Below are 27,538 nucleotides of genomic sequence, written 5' to 3'. Positions count from 1 at the left end.
GGCCAGCCACCCTTCGGAGGAAGCTCATTTCCGATGCTTGTATCCACGATCTCGTTCTTTCGGTCACTACCAACAGCTCGTGGCCATAGGTGAGGGTAGGGACGTAGATCAACCGGTAAATTGAGAGCTTCGCTTTTACACTCAGCTCTCTCTTCACCACGACGGACGGGTGCAGCTTCCGCATCACTGCGGCTTCCTTCTCCCGTCACTCGCGAACAAGACCCCGAGATACTTGAACTCCTCCATTTGGGGCAGGAACTCATCCTCGACCCGGAGTGGACACTCCACCCTTTTCCGGCTGAGAACCATTGCCTCAGATTTGGAGGTGCTGATCCTCATTTCCGCTGCTTCACACTCGTCTGTGAACCGTTCCAGTGCGAGCTGGAGGCCATCACCCGATGAAGCCAACAGAACTACATCATCTGCAAAAAGCAGAGATGAGATTCTGAGGCCACCGAAGTGAAAGCCCTCCGCCACTTGGCTGCGCCTAGAAATCCTGTCCATAAAAATTATGAATAGAATCAGTGACAAAGGGCAGCCCTGGTGGAGCCCATCACCCACCAGGAACGAGTCTGACTTATTAGATAGATATTATCCTTCTAACCTTAAATTGAAACAAAGGAGAAAGTAAAATAATAGCCAGTGAGTCAGCCACCAAAGACTAGAATAAAGGAAACGTTTACAGACAGGTGAAGGGTACAGAAATGGTTTCAATATCTGGGAAGAGCTGGGAAGTGTATCTGTAACCGGAAGGTCGCCGGTTCGATCCCTGGGCTCTCTGTCCTGGTCGTTGTGTCCTTGGGCAAGACACTTTACCCTACCGCCTGCTGGTGTTGGTCAGAGGGGCCGATGGCGCGATATGGCAGCCTCGCTTCTGTCAGTATGCACCAGGGCAGCTGTGGCTAGAACTGTAGTTTGCCTTCACCAGTGTATGAATGTGAGAGTGACTGAATAGTGGCATTGTAAAGCGCTTTGGGTGCCTTGAAAAGTGCTATATAAATCCAATCCATTATTATTATTATTATTATAGCTAATTGTGAACAAGACTTCCTAGCATTAGCTGGCAATACAATTCTACTTCTTGTCCAAATTTAATCTCTAGTTCCTACAAGACAACATGGTATTGGGAAAAATGCAACAATCAAGGCTTCAGGCAGAATCCATGATTATCAGGGCAAAGTTAAGGAAGCCATCTTTTATTTACAGTCTATGTTCTAGACAACAAATGCGACTATTACAAATACATCGTGTGACTGATCAGTCTTCTCTCATCTGATTCCCTCCTTTCTACTGGTTTACAAAGCTCTCGTTATTTATGTGTTTCCCTTGTTAATTTTCAGTCTGTCCTGTATCTGCCTGCTTGCAACATGTTCATCTCCCACGTGAATTGCCATTTTTTACTGTGCTATGTTATTCTTTTTAGTTTTTCTGCTATTTCTGATTACCCAGCTTTTTTGTTTGCCAGCCTTAATTTTTCTAAGCCACATCATGCTCCCATTTTTTTGTGTTTGGAATTAAAGCTGACTTTTTGTTCATTTTACCTGCCTCACGAGTCTTGTATTTGACTGTTTTTTAGCAAACAAACATAACACTTTCAGAATCATCTTTTTGAAAACAGGAACCCCATTAAAAAGAGCAAAAATAATAAACAGAACAATCAAAGACCCCTGTGATGTCTGTATTTATGAATTTGACTCTCCTGCAATTTAACAGTGTTAAATTATGTGGAATAATTTATCACAGTATACATAATAGAAGACACCTTTCTATTACATTATCCAATACATTATATTATCTATATATTATCTAATAAAACTAGGGTCTCCACTTTGCCTTTACATTATCTTGAATTCAGTTTCTTCGTCACCCTGAAACTAACTGCATTACAACAGCTAGATACAATTCAGCAATCAATTACATGTGCAACCATTTGCAGACACCTATTCTGCAAGACATATTCTTCAAAGAAATCCTACATAATGAATGTTTATCTTGCACAAAGATCAAAGAAAATTCCATAGCTCAACCTGCTCTCTCTAAAGACTAATTTGTACCTCATTCACATTAATCATGGAGCACTCTGATTAAAAGATCTTTAAATACTTCTACTGTTAAAAAACTGGCTGCATTTAGATCTAAAGACTGTGTTGTATTACTGCACACACACACCAGTCTATTTCATGAAGCACAATACAGAATTCTTTAGTTGTATTGATTTTGCAAAGGCAGTCATACATCAGACACACTGTTCGCACTTCATCTGCCTTCCATAATAAAACACACCGTATGTCCAGTGACCTTTTGTGGAAATACCAAAGCAGACTTTGGATCTGCTGTTTTATGTTCTAATGATCTGGGAACCTGCCAGAGCAAAATTAGTTATCTATAAAAACACAGCCTCATCCAGCATCTGAGGGAGCAGCTGCCATAGCAACCAGACACTCGGTGTTTGCTGTAGATATATAGGGATCAACTCAGAGAGGTCTGGCAAAGTAAAGAGCATTTAACACACATAATCCTGCACTTACTGTTCATGTGGTAGCCTACAAGTACGCTACTAAAGTTTTGGCACCTTCTTTGTTTTCTTTTTTTTTTTTTTTTTTTTTTTTTTTGTAGAATCCTCTCATTTTTTTCTTTTAATCTCTTTCATTAGAGGGATGTAAAGAGAAAATACAATATCACCACACTGAATGTCAACTTCTAATTTCAGGTCTCTCATCAGCTAATTATTTCATTTAACCTCAGACTAACCATCTTTTCCTTGACCCTCAGTTCATTCCTCTTAAACTGACTTTCATACAACAATCCATCATTCATTTCTTTGCAGCAATTGGTGAATGTGTTCATAGATGTTCACAGAAAAATAGCAGTAAACAGTTTGTGTAATTACTAATAAAAAAAATAAAGACCATCCCCCTACCAATCAAAATCAAACATTGTCTTTGGTCATTATGTCATATAATGTCACAAACTAATAATCTGCAATATATATTCTATGCTCTGCTATCATACTTTTTACATCTTAATAGTGGTAAAAAACCAAAAAATGTGTAACTATTAAGATTATGCAATGATTTGTAAATAATGTAAACTTGAAAATAGTGCATGTTTTCCACCTTTTTTTGTCAGGTTTTGAGAACTGACATGTTTATGCTTGGCCCCGGACATCTTTGCAAACAGCTGTGCTGAAAAGTCATCTCATATCTGTGTGTCATTTAGGGTTGTCATGTTTTTTTTAATCTGTCAAGCGACACAGTTGATGCAGCTGACTTGAAGAGAGCCCCAGGTTATACAGACAGAGATACTGCTGCAGCTTGAAATGATGAGACTTTCTGACTAGTTTGCTTCTTGTTTTGATTTTTTCTAATCATTTACCAGCTGATGTGGAACGTTTTTCTGAGTGCTGACACCTATAGTTCAGAAGAAGGCTGCAGCCTGCCCTCAAGTGTCAGTATGAACAGTATCAGGATTATGGTGATGTCACAGTCGGTGCGGGACACAACCAATGCGGTTTGTAAATGAGACTAAAAAGACCGGTTAGTGTAGTTGTACAATGATAATATTTCCTCTGTCTTTCTTTATACTGGTTTAAAGCAGTTAAGCAGTTCTGGGCTTCCATTGTCCTTTGTCATGTTTCATAAACATCAAATCTTTTTACTCCAATGTCTGTGTAACCTGACTAGCGTTAACGGAGCCTTCACAGATGTGCAAGCTGACGATGCTAAGTCCCCCAGTGTCATCAAATTGCCTTACTTTGGCCCCAGTCACATAGGCCTAGAGTTTGATTGGTGACTGCTTGGCAACCACAGGTCACTAGAAAAAAATAAGTGGTTTCTGCCAGTTGTTGTGAAATCAGTTGCTAAAACTACTAGAGACTGGTCACTCAGCCCCTTGCAACTACCGATCACTTGGGAAAAATGTGTTTATTCCACTTGGCAAATGGTTGCTTGCTGTCACTCAGTAAAATTGGTTATAAAGCAGTTATCATGCAGTTGCTTTCGTTATGACCAGGTTGCTTCAATCACCCAAAGCTTGTATGTAAGATAATGACTTATCTTCAAACACTCACTAACTATTCCCTATGCTGAAACTTCAAAGTGTGCAACACAAACTGTCTTTAGTGGTAAGGCAGTACTTTTATGTTGAAAGTGGTTAGTTAGCAAGTGTTTGCAGACAGCTCTTTCACACCAACATAAGGCAACTGTGGCAATTTTCTAACAACCAAAGCAATCACAAGGAGGTTTTTGTTGCAGCACACCCTTGGAGACCTTCACCCGGCAACAGCCAGAAACCTCCAGCAACCGCTTGTTCGGGTTATACACATATTCATCAACTACAACAACAACCTGATCATAGCCACCATTTAAAAGGAAATACAAATTGAAGTAGAGGATACAGTAGTTAATGTCAGGGACCTGGGCTTGAGCGACCCAGGGTCCCTGAGCAGTTATGGACTTTATTATATTTTGTAGAAATGTGTGTGCACTGTGCTGCTGTCTGTGTGTGCATTCCACGCGTGTATGTTTAGGCAGGTGTGGGTGTGTGCCTGTCTGTGGGCGGATGTGGTGGTGTCCTGTAGGCCGGGTGACAGGCACCTGTGTGGCCCGGCTAGGGGGCTGGCCACACCAGAAGACCATGCCACGCACCTGCTACTGATGAGGCTCGTCGGGGGAGCTATTTAAGAGGATGATGGCGCTCCCACCGAGGCTGGATGATTGAAGTCGACTACAAGTTAGTTTGCCTAAGTGTAGTGACGTGCAGTAAGTGTGTGCCTGCTGGAGTGTGGTGTCCTGACGGCTGCCTCTGTTGTTTTTCCCCCAGGAGGAGGAGAGTGGAGCACAGGTGGACAACAAGCATGGGGAGTGAGAACAGAGTACAGAGTTTTGGGTGAAGACACAACACAGGAGTCGAGGGAGCTCCTTATTGTGTTGTCTCATTTACTCCACTGTAAATAAAATGCACTGTTCATCGCAAGAGCCCTGCGTTTGGGTCCTCCTTCCCCACTTCTATTAGTATGATTGAAAATAAAATTAACAGAGGTTAGAAGTCTTTGTTGAATATAGTATGGAAACTGTGTTTGTTATTTTACGTCTCCAACACTAAAAACACTTTAATATATAAAATATAGTCATGTTAGATAGGGGATCAATGGAACCATGCAGCACAGAAAACTGACTTCAGGGGGGAAAAATACTGCCTAAAGTCAATGAGAATTATGTTGTATTTACTTATCCTTCCTTGTTTTAATAATTTATTTTTAACGCAAGCACTTTATCTCTGCACCAGTGTCACAAAAGACCTAGATTAGCAGATCGTATCCACAGAGCCCAGATTCTTATCCTCAAAAGATGCAACCAAGGCTTTATCCTTGGATCTCTATCAAGATGTCCCCTCCTATATCTATAATCTGAAAAATAAAGAAAAAAAATTCTCCTACCGTTATAAAAGCTTATATACTGCAGTGCCAACAGCATTAATATTAACACCACCCCTTTCCCTTGCTGTTTTATTATGAGAACTAGCTGTGTGAGAGAGAGGAACTACTGTATCACCACAGCAGAAGGAAAATTTGTCATGAGTCAGATGCTGGGTATCCAAAATGATCATGGATTATCTCACTTTGCCATCGAGAATTGATCACAGTTGATGAAGAGCATATTGTTACCACTGTATCTCTGAAAAGTGGGCTGACTAGATTTTTTAAATTCTATAACTTTGAAGAAACGTAAAATTATATTTAAGATGGCTTTATTTATATCATCTATTCAACTAAGGCTCCAGATTATAAAGAATGTTTTACCAGGAAAATAATATAGACAACCAGTTTTTAAGAGAGTAGTTAAGTTGGACATTTCAAAACTTTAACAAAACTATCTTAAAACTAACCTAAAGCCCTGGTAACACAAGCAGAGAACAGCTGTTAACTGGGAGTTGGTAACCACTAATTCCTAGGGGAAGATGAGTTTTCAACAACCTGTTACAAGTGGTTGTTGGCAGTTGCTGTGAAACTGATTATAGAGCCACACTCATGCATGCCTAGAAACTGGTTCATGACTCTTTAGGGACTAAAAATGTGTATTCCCCAAAGGCAAGTGATTGCTGGAGGACACTTGCTGTCACTAAGTAAAATTGGTAGCAAAGACATATGCAATACTGCACTAAAAACCTCCTTGGAATTGCCACGGTTTCCCAAAATTTGTATGGAAAACACAGCCTTGTCTTGTTGTCACAAACTACTCTCTGAGCTGTCGTGAAATTGTGAGGAGTGAAATGTAACAAGAAACCTTCAAAGTAATACATGCACCTTTTGAAACATGCTGGTTTCTGTGGTACGGTAAAGATAAAGTAACTTTAACTTGAAAACGAGCATTCTCAGTTTCCAGTATGTACTGAAGTTTTTTGAGTTTCCCTTCTGCTCGATGGTTAGTTAGCAAGTGTTTGCAGACAAATCAGCATTTTCCATGTTAACTATGAGGGACTGTGGCAATCTGCAAGTGACCAAGCCAATCTCACTGAGGTTTTTGGTGCCGCACCCTCTCTGTGACCGATTCCCCCTGACAACTGCCAGCAACCTGTAGTGCACATCTTTTCCTGAGACCTAATTTAACAACGTTCAACTTACTGAAAGAACATGACACAAAGCAAAACAAAGAACACACATTTAAAAAGGAGCTAGTCTTTCGCAGGTGAACTTCAAGTGGCTGTTATATTTCTACAAGAATCTTCAAATCTAATTACAATCATTGTGAAAGTCATTTAACTGAATATTTTCATTATTTCAACAAATAATGTTTACTGCTTAAGAGGGATACTCATCAACATGCATAGAGGAGAACCTGTGCTTCCTATCATTGTGGGATTACGATTTGATCTGGTTGCCTTGTCTACTCTTAATGGGTGTTTTTGTCAAGCTTTTTAAATCTGATTGTGTATTTGTGGGCATTTTGTGTGTGGACTAAAAGAAAAAAATACAACTGAAATGACAGGAAAGATAAAGAAATAAAAAAAATGATGAATGCAAATGACACAATAGGACGAGAATGTCTTAAGAGTTTGATAAGCTAGAGAGCAGCATATTTATAGATGTCTCTGTTCTCTCTATTGTTCCACCGTTATGTGTCAGTGAGCAAAATCTAAATGTAATGTAAATGTAGGACAGACTTTCTTTAGGCTGGCTTTGTCCTTTAAAAAAGGGCATGATGACTCAGGGTAAAGGTAGATAAGAGTGGTGGGGCGGGAGGGAATCTGGGTCTGTTTTTGTGATCTTAGCATTTCATACTTTCTCTGTAAACTATTAGGAAGGATAGATAAATACTCAAACTTAGCAAGTAATTGATTATACTATTTACATTAATTGCACTGATTAATGTAACTGACTGAAATTTATTTAATTGCGTAAATTAGTCACATGAAGAAGAGGAATTAATTCTCTGTTTCCTGCTGAAAAAGCACATATGCCTTTTTTCCCCAGCCCTGTCTCTCAACCAGAGCTCACTTTGCCCACTTCATTTGCAGCTTTGATCCCTTTGAAAGAGTTCTTTATATTGTCAGCACTGCTGTTAACTGCTGTCTGTTTTACAGACAGCGGTATTGTACTCTTGTAACAACTTGCTCCCTGATGATCTGCCTGCTTAAACAAAAGGTTTCATCTGGACGGTAGCCAAAGCATCTCAGCAGCTGTTGGCTTGTCGTTCACTTTTTCTACAGTTGTGTAGAATTTTTTTGTGCACCAAAGGGTTGAAATTGTGAAACTAAGCCTGCCTACACTGCTAAAAACAATATTTCTGTGTTTTGTTTTTTGCTACATAGATTTGCATTTAACTTATAAATATTAGCCTTTGTTTTACATAGAACATATGAATATGTTGGTTTATTATATTTATTTCTAAGCATAACACTTGCTTGCTGAAAACTGTTTATCTTTTACATGTATAAGTGTTTGGGCTGCTGAGTGAACTATCACAAGATGATTTTGGTTTTCAGCCATGCACCAGTGCAGTCGCCCCCCTGCTGATTTGCTCTGCGTTGATGTTTGTCTCCATTAAAGGAACTTCATATGTTTCCTGATCAAAAGTTTTGTAAGGCCACAGTCCCTGAGCAGTTTCTTTAATCTACCTCTTTCATTGGACAGAGAATCATCTTGCCAAAGTGACTATGCAGTGTATGTCAAATTCTCTCTTTATGCAGAGGTGTGTTGGAGTATTCATCTTCACCTATTGCCCTGCTATGTTTATGTTTTAATAGGTGCAGTTTTGGTCTATTACCCCACTGCTTTATGAAGATTAAAAGGATAAATTATTGACTGTACAGGTTAAATGACATGCAAATTCTTCTCACGTGTCGATAGCATTTCCCTGCTTACATCATAACAAATTAAATTAGTTACAGTTACATGGACTCTCTAAAATAAAATACGTTTTATGTGTCATTTATCAATGACTGTCAATAACGTACGTGTTTTGGCTAGTTTCCTTATATGTTAAATGATATGATTGTTATTTTTCATACTAAACCTAACAAAAGATTGTCTGGCAGAGACTTTAAAGTTACAGCTGCCAGCAAAATGTGTTGACATTTATTACCGGGCCTACTGGCTCAGCTATCAATGAAAACATAAAGAGACAGTGGGTCACATTAAAAGTTCCTTTATTTTAAGTAAAGCATATGGGGTTTTTTTAATATAAAATTACACTGATCAGTAATATTGCCCAAAAAAGCATTATTAATGGATAGATTTTTCATAAATGATTAATCATTTTTTTAGTGGAATATCTACGTAGGTGAGCAGAGGACCATTTCAAGTAACTATAACATAGTTGTCTGGCTCCCAAAAATCATGGTTATCATGGTACGTGTGGAGAAAAAAAATAACAAAAAAAATTATACAATGGTGTGTATGAAAACTCTCTTCAAAATCTGTCTTTTACTGAGATAAAAAGAGAAGTGGGACTCCAACAAGTAAGTATCAAGTTTAACAAGCAGATGCCTCACAGGTCCTCATCTGTTAGTTTCATTTAATAGTACCCATAAGTGTCCAATAGTGCTGGTTTGTGAAAGGAGTAGTATACACTGTTGTATAAAAACTTTGACTGTTCTGTTGGTCTTTGAAAGCTCATCATTAGTTACAAAATTATTAAATTACTGAGGGACATCAACAACAACTATTGTCAAATCCCAAAACATATCAATACTAAACTAGCCAGTCTTTATTAGTTACAATGATTTTTAACTATGCTAACCTGACCTGATGAAACACAGGAGTGACGTTGAAAATGAGCCTCAGTTCTTCTAATACAAAATATTAAAAGGAAATAATTAATTAATTGACCCTAAACTTTTGAGCAGTAGTGTATACAGAAATGTGGACTTACAGTACATCACTGGTTTCTAGAAACTGGTTGGTTTCTAGGCACTTCGGAAATGCTAACAGAAGTCAAGGACAGTAGTGGCTCTAGCTCAACTTAGCATATGCAGCAGCATCAACCCTACAGTTAAGATAAGGACAAACTCACAATGGTAAATTCAATGAGAGATTGGTCACAAGGACAGCCAAATATTCAGCAGGAAGCAAATGGGTAGCAGGTCAAAACAATTTAATGGACATTAGAAGCAGATAAGAAAACAAATAATAAAGAAACATGATGAGAATGGAAAGAAGAGATGGGATTTCAGCCAGAAGCTGCATCAACAAAAGCTTGATATGCACACATGCCCAGTGACAACATTGTGTGTGACAGGTGTATGAAAAAGTGGGCAAACAAACCTACACATGCTTGACACACTAGTACCAGATATTCTTGCCCATGTACATGCCTGGGCAGCAGACAGACAGTGAGCATAATAATAAGGCAAGAAGAAACTCCAGACTGTTCACTACTTTCAGCTCAGATTTCAACATGAAGATAAAGTTAATGGAAAAGAGTGAAGTTGATTGTGTACAGGTAGTTTCTGAGTTTGGTGTGGAGACTTACAGTATAATGTTAGCAGTCATATTCTGCCAAAATATTTCAAAATTATACAGGATAAGAAAACCGCCCTTGCATTTTTGGCAGCTCAACAATCCACCCCGCTGTTTTAAAACAGCAGGAGAAACACTAGAAAAGGGGGGCAGCTGAATAAATTATCTGATATTTTCTGATTTCACGGTTTCTATCTGAAAGGAAGTCAGGGTAAAACATCTGATAAAACAGAGCCATGACAGTTTATATTCTGTGGTTTCATTTTACATATCCAGGGTTCATATTTGTATCATTTTTTCTTACTTTCTAAATTTTCTACATTAAGCTGCCCTTATTTTATGAAAGACAAAGAGTAAGAAAAATGGCTGTAGACCAAGTCCCTCCAGAATGATCAAAGTTTATACCATATTAGTGTCCTACTTATATTTAATACATTAACACATTTATATCATTGTATTTATTTTTCATCTATACAAACAAATACTTCTAAGCAAATATTAATATTTGGTCCAGTGTTGTGTCAGCACACTAAGTTTGACTTTTTGTCATGTCTGCACAACAGAACAGCCTTGTGCTTAACAGAGGTGCTTGTCAAAAATAGTCAAATTTGCATGAAAATCCCCAATAGTGATGAAGACATCAAATCCCATGAAAGAAGTGCAGCTGCAATCTAAATCTTGCTTTTTAATGCTTTCTCTGTTGTTAAAAGCCAAGGCCTGTGGAAGTTCACAACTTTAGTGTGCTTCCTTTTAAACTAAGAGTATTATGTATTTCACATTGAATATTCACTGGCACCAATTCAAAGTGTGTAACCCTTCACAAAGACACAATGTCAAAACTGTTTTAAATAGCACAAGTGAGTGGGGGTGGTGGAAGGCGGAGTCACTGTATATGAAAATGAAGCCATTCTCAGGAGTTGCAGTCTTTTTCTCAGTAGAATACTTCACGCAAATGACACGGTGCATAAAATTATTTTCCTTCTTGACATTCATACATGTTAAAATGTGTTGTATCATGTTGCTTTACATGATTTACTACTGTATAGCACAAGGTAATGTCAATGTTATAGCATAAATTTGCATTAAATTACTCAATGAATGGATCTGGAACATTTACAAGCTCAGATGTTTCATAACAGTATTTCATGACTGTTTCATCAGCTCACATGACTTAGTTGCTTAGATTCTAGCAGGCTTTCAGACAGGAGAGTGGCAATCATATTCATCAAATCATATCAATCCAGTTATTATTACCACACATGTAGGAAATGTTTATTTATTAGTTAAATTAATGCAAACTGTTTAAGACTTATCACTGATGCAGTGAGTGAAATGCAAAACACCACAGGAGTTTAAGACTGAGTTATGATAATAAAAGTCAATGAAATAACTTGGAAACTTCCAGCTAAGAACTTTGAATTACACTGTAACACATAATATTTCAAGCTTGTATTTTTTGAGAACACAGTCATAAGGGCTTGGTTGAGGGCTGTATTCAGGGCAAACTAAGATCCACAGAGGGTTTTTAGCCTCATTTTCTGACCGGCCAGCTCCCAGGCCTATTTAATATTTCACAGCACTCTCTGAAATGGAGGAGAATGCACTTAATTAAGCGTGAACAATAAATTGGCTATAACCAATTCACCACAGTGCATGTATGGCCGGTTTAGGCTTTTGATCATTCAGCCAGGTCCCTGAATATGTTCGTCCCAGAAATGCTGTGTGCATTCAGATGCATGAAATTACAGTATGACATGATTCAACCATGACAAACAAGAACTTTGAAGTGTTAAAATCACCAGCTGGCTGTCAGTGCCCTCAAACTCTTCCATTGGTCTTAGAAAAGCAGTTTGCTTGAAAAGACGTAGGGAACAGAAATAACAGCTCAAGAATATACAATGGAAGCATTAGAACTGAAATTAAGTAAACACACATAAAGATTATCATTAACACTATAAAACCAGAAGGCTGAGCCAGAAAAGATGGATTATCCTAGCAATGGCAATAGTGGAATTACTCCAAGTTATTAGGGCCACAACCTTTTGGAGTATTCTTTAAATGAATGTCTTTAACCTGCTAAATACTACTGGATTTATAAATAGTTTTAGCGGGGGGTTTTTAAATTCTACTTTCACATTGGATGGTTCCTTTTCAAGTGCACAGGGATAAATAACAGTCTGTCTTGTGGCTATTAACTGTGATGCTCTTAACTTCAAATAAGTTTTGAAGCCAATGAAAAAAGGCTCTTCAAGTCAAAAGAAAGAAAATTATCATGAAGAAAACTGCTGAGACAAGGCTTTGCAGAAATGTTTCAGTTAAAATAATACTAATGGCTAGCTAATACCAACTTTTGGCTTACTGTTATATACTAGCATTTCTACACTGAGTCTGACAAACATTGATAAAGACCAAATGAGCTGCAACGTCTTCCAGTGTGCCAAATTTTTCATTTCACACTGATATTTTCCAGCTTCAGCACATGAATTTACAGCTAGGACTTCTTTGTCTGTTTAGGGTATAATGAACTGCTCTAAAATTGTGTCAGAAATAATACAACCTCAACATGAACCCTCATAAACCCTCATAAAGGAAAGGGGGCAGCCATCTGCCGTGACCAGTTGGGTGTGGTGAGATGGAGAAAGGACAAAAGATGTATGAGACGGTCAGAGTGCAAACTGGTGTGTAAACCCATAATGAGTGAAAAAAATAAAGCAAATCAATTCTGTATTTAACAGAGAACCAATGAATAGAGTCTAACAGGAGAGAAATATGCTCTCTCTTTTTAGTCCCTTAGTACTCTCACTGAGCTGAAGGCTTTTTAGAAAGCTTTTAGAACAACCTGATAATAATGAATTACAATACTCAAGCTTTAAAGATATTGCACAAATGCAAGGCAGTATAACATATTTTTTTAATATGTGCATTGAAGGACATATTTTGTCAAAATGAATCAAAAATGATTCCTCACAGTGTTACTCAGGGCTATGGTAATGTCATCCAAAGTAAATATCTAGTTAGTCGCCATATTACTAATATATTTTTCTAATATTTTTTGGGCTAAGTACAATGACTTCAGTTTTATCTGAATTTAAAAGCAGGAAATTAGAAGCCATCCAGGTCTTTGTCTTTAACTAACTGGTGTATGTCATCAGCTTCATAAAGGTGAGTGTCATCAGCATACCAATGAACATGTATGGTATTTCTTCTAATAATAATAATCCCTAACAGAAATATGTATACTCTACGTATTATTAGTCCCAGCACAGAACCTGTGGAATTCCTTAATAAACCTTAGTTTCTTAGTTAATCTCCAGATCAAGACCAGGTGACCAGGAGTAGGCACAAACCCACCCTCAGGGGTCACTATACTGCTAGTCCCGAGCCCAGATAAATTGAAAGATTGAGTCAGAAAGGGCATCTGGCATGAAATCTGCCCCAGATCAAATATGTGGAGCCACTACTGTAGCAGCCCCATGGGAAATAAGAGAGAAGCAAAAAGTAGCATTGATTATTTAAACAGGTGTGACAAAAGATAATGTAATGGGTAAGAGAGTTCACTGAGAGTGCATATGTGAATGGACTATAATTGCTCCCTGTACAACTTTGCCCTGTTAGTATTAATTGGTTATGTTATTTGGAATAAATTGTTTGCTATGTCCAAACTGGCTTTCAGTACTCCAGCGCACTGCTTGTGAAGGCAGGAGAGAAAAAACCAGAAAGATTATGTGGTGTGAGTTCTCACGTACAAGTAACTAAAAAGTTGTCATAGAGGGTGTGATATTTTGCACTATCATTGACAAAGCTGCAAACTGTAGCTGCTTGAGATGGAGTTTTGTTTGTGACTCCCTAATATGCAGCCACTTTTAACCCACTCAAAACTCACTTAAAAGTATGTATGTCTGTGAGCTGTTCAGCCATTAATGAATCTCCCTTTAAATTACTTGCTTCATGTTTTTCAAAGGCAAAAGGGAAGCTAAAAAATTGGATATATATTTTCTTGGGACTGGGACAGAATGCTAATGTTATCTCATGAAGGTATAAAGGAAATACATAATGTCAATGTTGCTTTGACTTGTTCCATGTCTGTAATCAAAGGTAGACACAAGAGTTATGACACAATAAAAGATGCAATTACGTAAAAAAAAATACAATAACAAAAGATACATATTTACACAGGTCTCGTTTATGGTAACGTTCCCAATTACTTATCACATCATGGATCTATAATTATAAATAAACTAGAGAAACTTTTTTTTTTACTGAATGGATAAAAATGGGCAGAAATTGGAATCTTTGTTTTGACTTGTCCTAGTATGAGTCAACCATTTTTCCTTTTCTTTCCTCATTATTTCTTTACCAGTGATGAAGAGTTTCAGGGTGTGTATGTCATGTGGGGACAGACAGCTGGTTATAATCTACAGTGTTCGAACATTTTTTTTTAATTTTATTGCTTTGGGTAGACAGCACACCAACCTGACTACACACACACAAACACATAACACGGTAACAACAACTCCCCTAGTCTTGGCAGCAGATGCCAGCCTGACCAGATGAACTGTTATTGATGGAGGAATGTATCATCCTCCCTCCCACTGTCTCCGACACACTACATTGATGAAGTATGCTGGTGCCCAGAAGTACAGCCACAGTGTGAGAGATACCAGTCCATATATTGAGTCCCACATATTGCAAGGAAATAAAAGAAGATACTTTATCCACCAATACAGTAGCCAGTTACCTCAAATATGATATGTGAACATTAGAATATATCTCATATGAAAAATGCAAAACACATTGTGTGCCAAGTAAATTTTAGCGCTCTTTTTGTAGCTGATGACATTATCTACTTTCACATTGAGGGAACACATTTTAAAGCTAATCTGTCTCTCAGGGTACATACTGTAGTCCACTAAGATCGATTTATATATAGCTGGATATTGTCTTTCATTTTCCCCTCGTTATTAAAGACTAATGTACTTTTCTGGTTTGAGATTAGAAGAGTCTGATTATTGCATTCACAGAACTAAACATACAGCTTATAAAAACCTTTTGTTACAATGTTTTAGATTTCAGGATTGAGAATTGGCTTTATTGTGTCTCCCATTATTCTCCCCTGCATGTGTTTCATAAAGTATAGCTAACAAAAGACAAGGTGGTGGCATTAATGTGCTGTAATTACAGATGGAGGCGGACTGTGGGGCAGACTGCCATCTACTGGATTAAATGCGACCCCCCCCCCCCCCCCCACGCCTTACCCCAGCCAGTCCTACCTTTTCTCATTCTCACTCCCACTCAAAAAGTCAGTTGATGGAGTTTATACACACGCAATCTGGTATCACCAGATGCATGCAACTATGTATGAGACACAAAACCTCTGAATAAATGTGTCCCCATTTTAGTATACAGTGTGACTTCCTTTGTCCAGCATAACACAGTCTACATCTATCCATTTATTTGCTATTTTGTGTAACCATTTGTTCACCCTTCAGGGTCACTGCTAACTTTATGCATCTTTCAGTACTTTTTTAGTTCAATCCTGGACCAGCAGTAAATGAACTGAAGTCACTGTGGATGTGAACCAAGGTCATAGTCTCTACTACCATCTGAAACTGCACGAGATGACGAAACATCATGCAGGAAGTCCATTAAATTAACTACAAGGATAAATAAATACTGTGCTTAACTAAAAGATTAACTCAGTGCAAATCTTGCAGCCCATTGTTTTCCTTCTAGTCAGCGATAAGTTCTGTTTACTTCATTTAAAATAATGAGAATCAGTTCATTTGCCCACACATTAGCCTAAGTTAAACAAGTAAACAGGTGCGGGTCACTCCATGTTTTTATTATAAGTAGATATATAGTTTGCATATAGTTTTCCAAAACACGATTGGTCCCATCTAATCGCTCAGATTAATATATATGTGGCACAACATAGACAAACTTCAAGAGTAAAGTATGTAAAGTGTGTGTGTTTATGTCTGTGTGGTGGGGGTGGGTACAAAGAATGCACACAGGATATACTTTGCACAAAAAATTGTACGTGTGAGATGCATTTAAACCAAGTCAGCTAAACAACAGTGGTTTATATAGACTGCTGTAAACAATTCAATCATCAACATGACTCTCACTGTGATCTGTCACGCGCAGTGAGGATCTCTAAGCAGGAAGCTTTTATATGGTAATGAAATCGATTGGACCGATGCGCGCACCAATCAGAAGCGTTTGATTTATGTTTAAGGGACTGTTGAGAGGAGCAGTCGCTTGGCAACCGCTTAATGAAATGTATGAACTGTGGCTGTTAAAATAGCGACCTCCGAACCTATCAAGGAAATAAAGCTTTAAAGGGCCATGGATTTTTTTTAAAGCAGTAAATGCATGTTAATCACAAAACTCGGTTTACTGACGTCTCGTCGAAAAAGAAGAAGTATTAGAGATTAATGTGGCAGACAATTCGAATGTCGTGATTCAAATTTCATCGAGAGCTATTGTCCTGTTTTTCACAAGAACCTTTGACGTTTTCGCTGCCTCGTGGTATCATTAGTTCTCAATGGGAATGTTAAAGCTTCGCCTAGTCGCTAGGCAATGCCTGAAGCGCAGTCAAAGGCTATATGAACAAACAATGGTTGAGCACCGCTCTTTCTGGGCTCAGAAAAGACGTGACAGCGGTAACCAATGAAAAACGTCAGTCTCAGCAAGTCCTACATCTCAGATTTCGTCTTGAAAGATGAAAGAGGAAAACAGCGAATGCATACCGATCCAGTTAACCTGTCTATCTTCAGTATAGTTGATCCTTTCAGTGAATATTAAATATAAAGTAATGAAGGTGGCTGCTTAAAATGTCATTTGTTACAAGAAACAGATCAGAGAATACTGAAATTAAGTCTAGTTCTACCACCCCCTTATCTTCAGTTACTTTCGAAAAAATAAGTTGGTTTGCATGAAAGCAGGATCATAATAAATATTAGGATCGATATTCTTGCAGTACAGTCTGTTTGATCTCTAAATCTGAAGAAATGAAAATGGGATGGATGTGACCGACTGTTTCTGTGGAAACCAACTTTCCCCTGCCTACACGAGCCTCGTTCATACTCAACTACACAGCTCACAGTCTGGATGTGTTTGCTGACAGAATATAGATTAGACAGCTCAGATCATTACATCCTAAGAGCTGATAACGTGTATCCAAACTCTTATGGTAAACAGCACAGCGGTGGAGATTATATCACAGATGACATTGAATGCTTCTTTCAATAAAAGTACACTTAAAATATGTTTAACTTACAACAATTGGTAACAGCGAAACTGTTTGCCACTTCCAAATTGTCAATATGAGGCGTCAGTCTGAATTCCGAGGTGCCAAACTGAACCATTCCTATCCGAAACGCGCTGTATTCTTGATCCGCGCCCCTTGGAAAAAGTCCCCCTGAAATAAATACAAATAATCTTTTTTACACTGGTAAATATTTGATTAATACAACATATTTAGAACCAATTTCACAGGTTTTTGCGCACAAAAATGTTTGTAGCTAACTGGCTTTTTCGGTTGAACTAATGGGTGCTTACCAATCTGAACACTGGGCGAGCCTCCAAGCGCGCATCCCCATAAAACCAGGAGAAGTGAAACGAATAAATTCACTATCATTTCCATGTCGACAGTTTAGTGTCCACATCCACTAAGGTATTATGATATTCCTCTGTTTCTCCAGAGATATTAGATCCCAGACATATTGGACACTTTCAGTCTTGGGGAGAAAAAAAATAGGAAAGGACCGTTTTCTGCAGGTGGCTAGCAGTGAAAGGACACCGGCAGTGAAGGAATGGTCGCCTGCAACGTAGGTTTGCCGTTTCTTCTTCCGCTCCTCCTCGTCGCTCCCCTCCTGCCGCCAGCTGATACCTCCTCTAACGCACAGGCACACTGCGCGTCTCCGCTCGGCGAGCAGGAGATCTTCTCAGCATCACACCCACAAGTGAGGAATGTTAATGAGAAGGCGGACAGAGACGGAAAAAGCCGAGAATGAGCCACTTGGCGACAAGAGAGCACACAACACTTTGAAAAAGCGCTTCTTCTAAACAATGTAATCTTCTCTTTTTCCTAACATTGCAAAAATAAGAAGTTACATTTACAAATATGCTTTATTCACAACATTCGAGAGTTATAAGTGACACTTTATTTTCGTTTCCTGATGTACGTTTCAACTTTCCTTTGTTAGTGTCCCAATTCATTTTAAAGTCTGTCCACTTTTCAGCATCGTTGCCACCAAGTTTATGTTAAATGAACTTTCAATAAACCAACAAACAGACTTCCAGTATAAAAGCAGATTTTAGTACAATTTCCATACACTCATATGCTTTTTTACATTAGATCATCACATCTACTTTCTCCACACACATATATGTTTAAAGTGTGCATTTTGGGCATTTTACTGCTATTTTCATAACCACTTTAACTCAAGTGCATATAAACATAAACATAAACATAACATTAAGATATTCAGTTTACAATAAGAAAAAGGAAACAAAGAAGTTGTAATTTTGTGATGTTATCTCGAAAAGGGCTACTGCTGGACTCAAAACAACTACAAATATCTAAACATTTAAACCTTCTCCAAAACTAAACATCTTTTCAGTCAATATCAGCAAAACCACTGATTGATTTTTCTGTTAATTAGGTAATCAGTTAATCTGTGTTCACTGTGGGAATTTTCATTAAGTGATCACAAAGAAAGATATCTCTTCAGACCACTGTAGTACTTAGCTCCAGCTAGTTCCAGCAATCACTGACGATATCCAAAAGGCATGAGAAATATGGATGTGACGATATATTTTAGATTTTAAGACTATACAAGTGTACTTTATGTAGTTACACAAAAGGATTTATATTAACATTAGTAAGGGTTACAAAAGTCTACATGTAGTTTATCCAATATAGACCTTTAATACATATTTACAGGACACTGTTTTGACTGTATTTGTCAGTCACTGTTTTGAATGACAAATATCACATATGTATATTAGACAGCTTGGATTAAGACATTCGAATATAGTTGGTCACTTAAAAAAAACAAGCCTCATCTACAGCACGTACAAGGCCAACATTTCTTACTGAGAAAACTCATCAAGTGCATCAGCTGGAGGCCATCACTCATGCCCTCCAGGAATAACCATCAAATGAATCTCCTCTTTAACTTTGATCTAGTGCTTATCTCCACCTTCTGCATACAAATCTGATGCAAATATATTCCTGGTCTTGGGTGCCATTATGAATGGGGTTAAATGGAGGAGAGCTTGCCTTGCAGCCAGCAGGAAATAAGTAGCAATCCTGTCACCTGCTTTTATGATATGCATATCTCAACCTGCACAGACAGATGTATATTAATCATTGGCAATGCAAGATAGCAGTCTAGGAGCAAACTAATGAGGCTGAGAGTGAATTAGAGCTGAGGGCAGGGGCAGTTATAAGCAACAAATTGGCAGATTTCAGCACCATGGACAGCACATAACATGTATACTGTCTCCTGTTGTGAGAAGTCTTTAGGTGAATGAGAACACGTAGGGGTGGTAAAGATCCAAGATACTATAAGAAAAAACATATTTTGTTTTGTTTTGCTTTTTGTCCATGATTCTAATTGATTATCACAACAATATTTTTGGAAATTGCAGGTAACTTCTTAAATCTGGTGGCAAGGATAAGTACAAATGGGCAAAAAACATACAGTGACTGGCCACTTTATTAAGTACAATAGTATATACAGCAGTAGTGCTATTGCTGGTTTCTGCCCCCCAGAATTCTTTGTGGCAAAGATACTGAAAACATTCCTCACAGATTTTGGTTTATATTGACATGACAGCATCATGCAGTTGCTGCAGATTTGTCAGTTTCACATCCATGATGTGAATCTCCTGTTCTACCACATCCCAAAGGTACTCTTTTGTGTCAAGATCTGGTGACTGCCAATTTGCGTGCAGTCATTTTTAACAAGAAACTAGTTTGAGATGATCTGAGCTTTATGACATGCCACATTATCCTGCTTGAAGCAGCCATGAGAAGATGGGTGCACTCTGATCATAAAGGGATTGACATTTAAGCTCTGGTATTTAAACAATGCTCAGCTGGTACTAAGGACACCTAAGTGTGCTGAGTTTTTTAAAAAATATATATTTTCCTGCATTTAATTTTGTTAAGTCTGCAATTTGTTTTAAGGTTCGAACATTGTTGTGCATTCTGATATGTTCTTATACATACCGTGGTTGTATGGAGTGGATATTTGTGTTTCTGTTGCCTTTCTATCAGCTTGGCACAATCTGGCCATTTTCCTTTGGCCTCTGGCATTAGCAAATCATTTTTACCCGGAATATTTTCTCTTTTTCACACCATTCTCTGTAAACCCTAGAGATGATTGTGAGGCAAAATGCAGGGTTGCTGCCATCTGAACGACTTATTAGATATTTGCTTTAATGAGTAGCTGAATAGGTGTACCTAATAAAGTAGCCAGCGAGTGTAATTACCCACATGAGCAAACAAGTACAATTCAGTTCGAAAGATTTGCAGTTTATCAAGGCTTTAGATGAAATTATGACTGAAATTTAACACAAAATATCTGTAATAAGATATTATTACACATAAAAAAGCTCTGTGTGCACGTCTGTGATACTTATAGTAGGCTACAGTTTAATTTTAGGAAGGTAATTCTTAATTTCCCATGGTATGTTTTTAATTTCCAATTTTCACTCACTTTTGAAATGGCTGACAAAGAGTAAAGTATCTTAGTGTTTTAGCACTGCTGCCTTACGCACAAAAGTAATTTCTCCTGACATTGTGCCCTTTATAAAGGCACTGGCTTGGGACAACCAGGCCTCTGTTGGTAGCTCTTTGTGTTTAAGTAAAACGCAAAGATGGAGTTTTCATACAGACATCAGAAAGAAATACACCCTTATCCTTCTTCATCCTCAACTTCGTATCTGTAAACATCTGTCTATCTCCAACTATTCAAGCTGGAGCTACTGAATGTTCAGAGGAAGGGTACATGCTAGAAAGGTTACCAGTCTATCACAAGCTAACAAAGAGAGACAGAGAATCATTCACACTCACCCTCACACCTAAAGCCAATTTAGAATCACAAATTAACTTAACCTGACCTAACGCTAGCTGGAGTAACTACACAGGCACAAGGAGCACAAGGAAGACAGGTAGACTCCAGTCAACCAGGAGCATCAAAGCAAAATCCTGTTTGCTGCCTGGTCATAATCCTGCAAAACTGTGGTGCCAGAATTTTGCTTAGTTCCCAAATTACAATAGAATTAAATTGTATGACACCACTATTTCCTTTCAACCTGTTGGGTTTTTTATTTATTCCTGCACTTCCTTCGTTTTATGTAAATAAACCAAACACCAAAAACTTTGCTTTCTTATGGTATCTTCATCGGTCAATTTAATTCTATACTCAACTGCTTGTGTTCCACAGGCACACATATGTTCTCCTGTTTGACCTTGTCTAAAGGTTCTGCCACGCATGGATTCCTTTTGCTGCTGCTGTTAGTAAGAATTTCAATTCCAGTGTGATTAGTTTAGAGCACATTTGCCAGTGTGCCGAATTGGCAGCCTGTGAGATAATTTAACTGTGACAATGCTGAAGTGTAATCTAATTAGTTTTTAGGGTGTGAGTAACATTTTAAACCCAATCAACAGCTCAGAACTCTTAATCAAATCACCCCACAAGCTGTGTAAGAATGTTTACATGGGGGATCTTTACATAAAAAAGCAAAAGAGTAGAATGAGAATTTTACATATGCTAATAAAACTGTTTCTGCCTTGTGAAACCATCATTGCGAACAGCTGGTAAAACTAACTCAATGTACTTTGAAGAACTATTTAGCTCTTAAGGTGTATGTGTTCCAGATATGCTCTAAAACCATATTCTAGAAAGCATTTATATTTCTGACATTTAGTTGGCTCCCCTATCTAGAGAGGTACACAGCACAACCGAGCAGCAATTTAGTGTCCCACTTATGACTATTTCAAGAAGACACTTAAGCTGTGATGGCCACACACTGACTAATGAAGTAGCACATTTCCTTTCTGCAACAGTATGCTGATTGTTATTGTTCTGTAAGCAGGATCAGTATGAAACATTTACTGGCTATTATTGTATGTGTTTGCATGTATTTACTCATAGTTCACTGATGATTTAAAGGCAAGTTAGTGTGCAAAATGTCTTCTATGTTCTGCATTGTTTTATTCTATATTTTTGAAACTATGTTTGTAATAACTTTAAAAGCAGGTGTATGCAGAATTTCAAGATAATTAGCATTGGCATGTTTTGGTTTAATAAAATAATAATTAGAAATTAGTTAACTGTGCATCCACTTGGGTAAATACGACCAAAACACAAAGCAATTAATATCAAATATTCTTGTTCAGTTCTTACTTGAAAAATCAGCAGGGTCACATCTACTCTAGCCTTTTCCTATTTCTAAGGAACTTCCCAGCACAGAAAGCAGAAAGAGATGTCAGACATGACCACACTGCTGTCAAATGTGTGACTACAAGTTTCAGCTAAACCATATTTCTATTGACTAATCCTGTATTTCAAGGGGCGTTTGATGTTTTAGAATATAAGCCCTTTCTTCCCATCTTTTGGGCTCTAAATAATTGACAGGGACAATAATGTTTGGTTGGTCCAAACATTTTTGATCTTGTTAATAATTTAGACCAAACATGGGGAAATATTAAAAAATAATACCAATGTCTTTCCTTAAAATCATGAGGTAACAGTCTCCACCGCCAAGCAAGTGTGCTGCCTCCAGGCTACATTGTGTAGAGTGAAAAATTCAACACTCCTCTGGTTCAAGAAAGGCGAACTCCAAGATCCACATCTAAGCACAGCACATAGGAGGAGGATATGAACTCAGTGTTATAAGTTCGCAAGTAATGAATGTGTGCATTGGCATATGTGCTGTTTTTTTGTGCGACACACGTTTTATATTATATAACTTAGTTAACATGTTGTTTATGTGTGTAAAATATTTAATACCTCAGGGAAAAAAACGCTAATAAATGCACCATGGTGTCAAACAGCCGAGCATGAGAACACCCACCCACAAACAGATGTTTAGACTAGCATTTGCAGCATTTCCAAAAATGTTCAAAGACTGTGAAAAATGCAACTGAATATAAAAATGAAAGTAAATATAATGACCTGGTAATAATTTATAGGCTATTTAATAAATAAAATATAAATAAAACATATTAGATATTATTTAAAAGATATATGCTCTTTTAAAAATGAGACATCAGCATCTCATTTTAAAACAAAAGGGAGGGGCTTGTTAACTACTGTGTTGAGCCACCTCTTCTTTTTAAATATGTGGGAAGGAAACAAGACGACCATTTGCTGTAATTTTGAATGCAAACTACATTTAAACTGGATTGGATGACTTGATTTGGTAATCTTGGAATTCAGCTACTGAAAAGCTCTTTTGTAGTATTGTTATTATTAATAAATGGAATTGCAACTAAAAGTGGGAACTTATGGATACAAATGCAACTGGAATTATTATAATAACTATTTTTTATTTTAGTGATTAGTTTTCTTGTGCTAGTTGATCAGAAAATAGAAAACAACATTGTTCTGTGACTTACAGCTGCTGCTGATGTGACACTGACTTCAGGGCTGTTTGTGCATACAGTAAAGAGGTGATGTGAATACAAAACAAGGCCTTTGGTCACACAGAAGTTGCTAAGCCAAGCATATCCTGCTATTAGAATTATTTTGGGGAGTTAAACCTGCAGGGATCGGTCCCAAGGTCAGGGAGAGTGCTGAGACTGGACACTCTGACTGCCTATGCTTGCATCGATAGCATTCAATCAATCTTTACACGTATGCATTTACAACATGGCCTCTAAAATACTTTTCCTTGAATCACATGAAAGTTTCTAAAACCCACTTAGTCCTTATGTAAGTAATATTATGTAATATATAAAAACTGTTCTAAAGTCTTGAGTTACTCCCATCTCTTTGTATTTTGTAGGAAAATGAGGTTCAGTGATTTATTAGAATGTGTACATTCACACATGAAAGTACAGTACAGAAGACAAAAACAGAGCGATTGAAAGTCAGTATTTGGTATGACCAACTTTTAAGGTCTTTAATCCTTTATTTCTCCACTTTCCGTATATTTTATAATGACACAATGCCAAGATATGCCACATTTTCAGCTAATAGCTTTGGGAATCACCTTGTTGGTGCAAATGCATGTCAATGTTAGTTTTGTCATTTGTTTCATAGATTTGGTTGAAGAAATGGGAAGAAATTATATGCGTATGCACCAGTAACTAAAAATGCAATTTAAAACTAGTGCTTTACTGAGTTGTCTGATATGTCACTGGTTCTCTCCTTTAGTTAGGTGCCTTTTTATGCTTGGATGATTCATACGTCCAGGTTACGTGGGTTAACAAACAAACATTCTTCTTAAAATGGCCAAATAAAAATGTGTGGAAGCAGCAGCAGATGTCCAAATTTCAAAACTTTGAAAGACCTCCAAAAAGCCTGAAAAAATATTGCTCAAGACTACTTTAATATCGGACTCCAGCAAAGCAATGAGTGGTGACTCAAGACATTTGTACAATACTGTAATTAAAATGTTTCCTTTAGTTATGAATCATATTTCATGTGTGAGAAATTGTGTGGCAGAAATTATATACTTAAACTAAGGAAAAATGTGAAGTGTTGAGCTTTAAAGCATTTAGGAAGATGCTTCAATAATACCTAAATAAAAAAATAATAATCATATGAATATATGACACTGTTAGACACTGACACTGTTAAGGAATTTATTAGTATTTGGTGTCATCTTGTCTTCAGGGTTCCCTTTATTTTTGTTTTAATGAGTCTGTTTTCAGGCCAAACAGTTAAAAATGCTGCTTTTACTGGTAGACTTAAAGTGATCTTTGATGTGGATTGTTCCCGTAACGAAACAACTAACTCCACACTGCATTCAAAGAGAAGCAAGTTTATAATGGTTTCTAGCTGTCTCTCCTAACTAAATCATGTCTGATGCATGTCTCTGTAGGTTGTCATGGTAGTGTTAAGAGCTTGAAAAGATATGGCAACTGCCTTCCATTTTCAAACTCTTAAGACCATGTCTGATGTATGTTTGTTTGTTTGTCTTTCAGCTACATAGCATATTACTTCATGCACATTTTGCATATGCATTTAAGGCTGTTGCATTATGGTTTTAAATGAGGTGAAAAGCTGAAGGTTAAGATTAAGATGTCATTCATTACATTAAATTAATCATTTAATGATACCATTATGTTACTCATGGGATTCTGTGTTCCTTTCTACCTAACTGGTTTACATAGTTCTGCCTAAACACCTGTTTTATTATAATATAGTCATTCATACACAATTAAAATGTAAGTGATATGTAAATTTAATTACAATTGCATGTCCAAATGCTTAAAAATAATAAGATGCTTCATGATTCCTGAGCTGGATAAAACTGATGACTCCACATTTTTATTTTAAAGGAATTAATTGTCTAGCTTCTTTTATAATCTCTAGTTCACTATTTTATTCATCAGCTTTTACTATCCTTCAATTTCTGCTTTTACTGTTTCTTACCCTCTATTTCTTCCAGGTGCAGCCTTTTTTGACTTGATGACAGTATTTCATCCCTGTCTTTCCTCACTCTTTTTTGCTCTTGTGCAGAACTAACTTTAATGATGGGACCCATGGTCGTGGCTGTTTTACAGATTTTTTTAGTCTGGCTGGAACTAAGCTTTTAGCCACTTTGAGCTCTGACAGGAAATGGCATCCTCCACACTTCCTAACCGTCCGTATTCAAGGTACTGCCAAAACCCAGACAGCTATGGTACCTGTGAAGGGTGAGGTAGTGGAAAATTGTAGCTGACCCAAAATCTGTTTTGGTCTTTGGGGAAAAAAATACTCCATTATGTCTTCGGTTTCAGATAAAACATTCCCAATGACAGTGTGCAAACATGAGAAAAAAGTAAAAGTAAACAGAATGTACTTTATTTGCTGATAGATGTGATAGTTACTGAAATATTACAACATGGCACTCTTTGCACGATATGGTCTTTTGAATTAATTTTTTTTTTTGTGGTAATAATGTTACGCAATGGTATAAATTTCCTGACAAGAAAATCATTGTCTAGACTTTATTTCTTTATTTCAGTGCCTAGGGAAAGGTTCTAAAAGCACAACACTCATGTGTGAAAACCTTGTTTAAAGTAAATGAGCTTCCAATAAGCCTTGTGGCCTCTTCTCCCAAACTCTTCCTCCACTAATCATTGCCTGACTGTCATGGTGCTTGTATTGGTGCCTTGGGTGGGTGCCTGGCGAGAGGTCATGTTGGATTAGAAAGCACCCTGCGTGATATAGGTTACTGCACTGTGTTACTAGCAGGGTGCTGGGTTGTGGGGGTGGAGCACAAGTACACACACAGACACACAGATAAACACACACACACTCGCAAAACCACAGACAGATGAGTCACACCTGTAACAAGAGCTGCATCTACTGTTGCGGTGCTATAAATGACATCATTAATCTTTTTGTTTTTATTGCTTCCACTGCTGGTAGCCTATTAGCAGATGTATCATTATGTTTATTTTTGGAGCAGATAAAAGCCTCAGCTAGCAGCTGCAATGTGTACTGCTTATAAAGACAATTCAGTGCTAAAACGCTTCAAAGGTTTAAAATGTCTGATAATCTTGGATTATTTACAAAACTGAAGAAAAATAAACTTTCCAAGCAAATGTCATGTAGCATTTCATATGTATTTAAATATAGAGTGGAAATCCAACTCTTTGTCTTAAAGTGATACCAGTACTCTAGTGCAAAACCTGGCATTGCATCTGTTTTTCTCCCAGGAGAGCATTTTATCGACTCATCACTTAAAAGAAATCTAGATGCCGCCATTGGGGGGCACTGCAATGCAAAATCTTTTTCATTTGTGATTCAGCGAGACCTGGAAAGAGTCTACAGAGCTATTAAAACTAACCTCAAATATGTAATCAGTAAAATATATACTTTTCTTATGAGTCATACTTTATATGCTTTTAAATGTTATTTTAGAAGCTTCAAATACTGTTTTTCCCCGTCTCAGTCTGACTACCATTCTGTGTCATAGGTTGATTTTTGTAGTCTGTCTGTAACCATGGCAGCTGCAGAAGAAGAAAAAAAAATGTTTTTGTCATGTAGTGAAATCAAAAAAGAAAAACAGGAGATCAGGGCAAATAACACTTTAACTGTTCTGTTACATGAGCAAACCTGCCCTAAATGACTTCAAACTTCATTAATATGACCCTATTGTCATGACATGAGGTCAGCATTTATCTTGCTTCATTAAGCCAGAGACAGATTTCATACGAGAAGTCTCACAGTGATGGTCTGGGGTCATTTTCAAAGCAGGTTTTCATGAATAATTGATGGCTGGTTTAGCAGATTAGGAGAGGTCAAGCCTAGGTGAAGAAACAGATGTCGCATGATGTTCCGAATGCATATGGACAGTGCAGAAGGGAAAATGTTGTAAATATAGACCGTTTTTGTCTTATTG

General features: G+C 37.5%; 1 protein-coding gene across 6 annotated transcripts in view; it reads right to left on the bottom strand.

The window, feature by feature from the left end:
• gria2b (glutamate receptor, ionotropic, AMPA 2b) overlaps positions 1-17,924 on the bottom strand; it is a 50,751-nt gene extending 32,827 nt beyond the window's left edge. For 4 of the 6 annotated variants that reach the window (XM_026182699.1, XM_026182707.1, XM_026182736.1 and 1 more), the window contains exons 1-2: positions 17,522-17,923; positions 17,241-17,381 (exon numbers count right to left, since the gene is read on the bottom strand). In XM_026182699.1, coding sequence (XP_026038484.1) covers positions 17,241-17,381; positions 17,522-17,606 — 226 coding nt within the window. In that variant the 5' untranslated portion in view covers positions 17,607-17,923. Of the gene's footprint in view, positions 1-17,240; positions 17,382-17,521 lie in introns of all 6 variants that reach the window. The other 2 variants (XM_026182711.1, XM_026182721.1) reach the window with 1 other exon arrangement.
• Between the last annotated feature and the right edge of the window lie 9,614 nt (positions 17,925-27,538).

The sequence above is a fragment of the Astatotilapia calliptera genome, chromosome 2 (assembly GCF_900246225.1).
Source record: "Astatotilapia calliptera chromosome 2, fAstCal1.2, whole genome shotgun sequence".
Taxonomy (NCBI): Eukaryota; Metazoa; Chordata; class Actinopteri; order Cichliformes; family Cichlidae; genus Astatotilapia; species Astatotilapia calliptera.
This window is presented reverse-complemented; position numbering and strand designations above follow the sequence as displayed.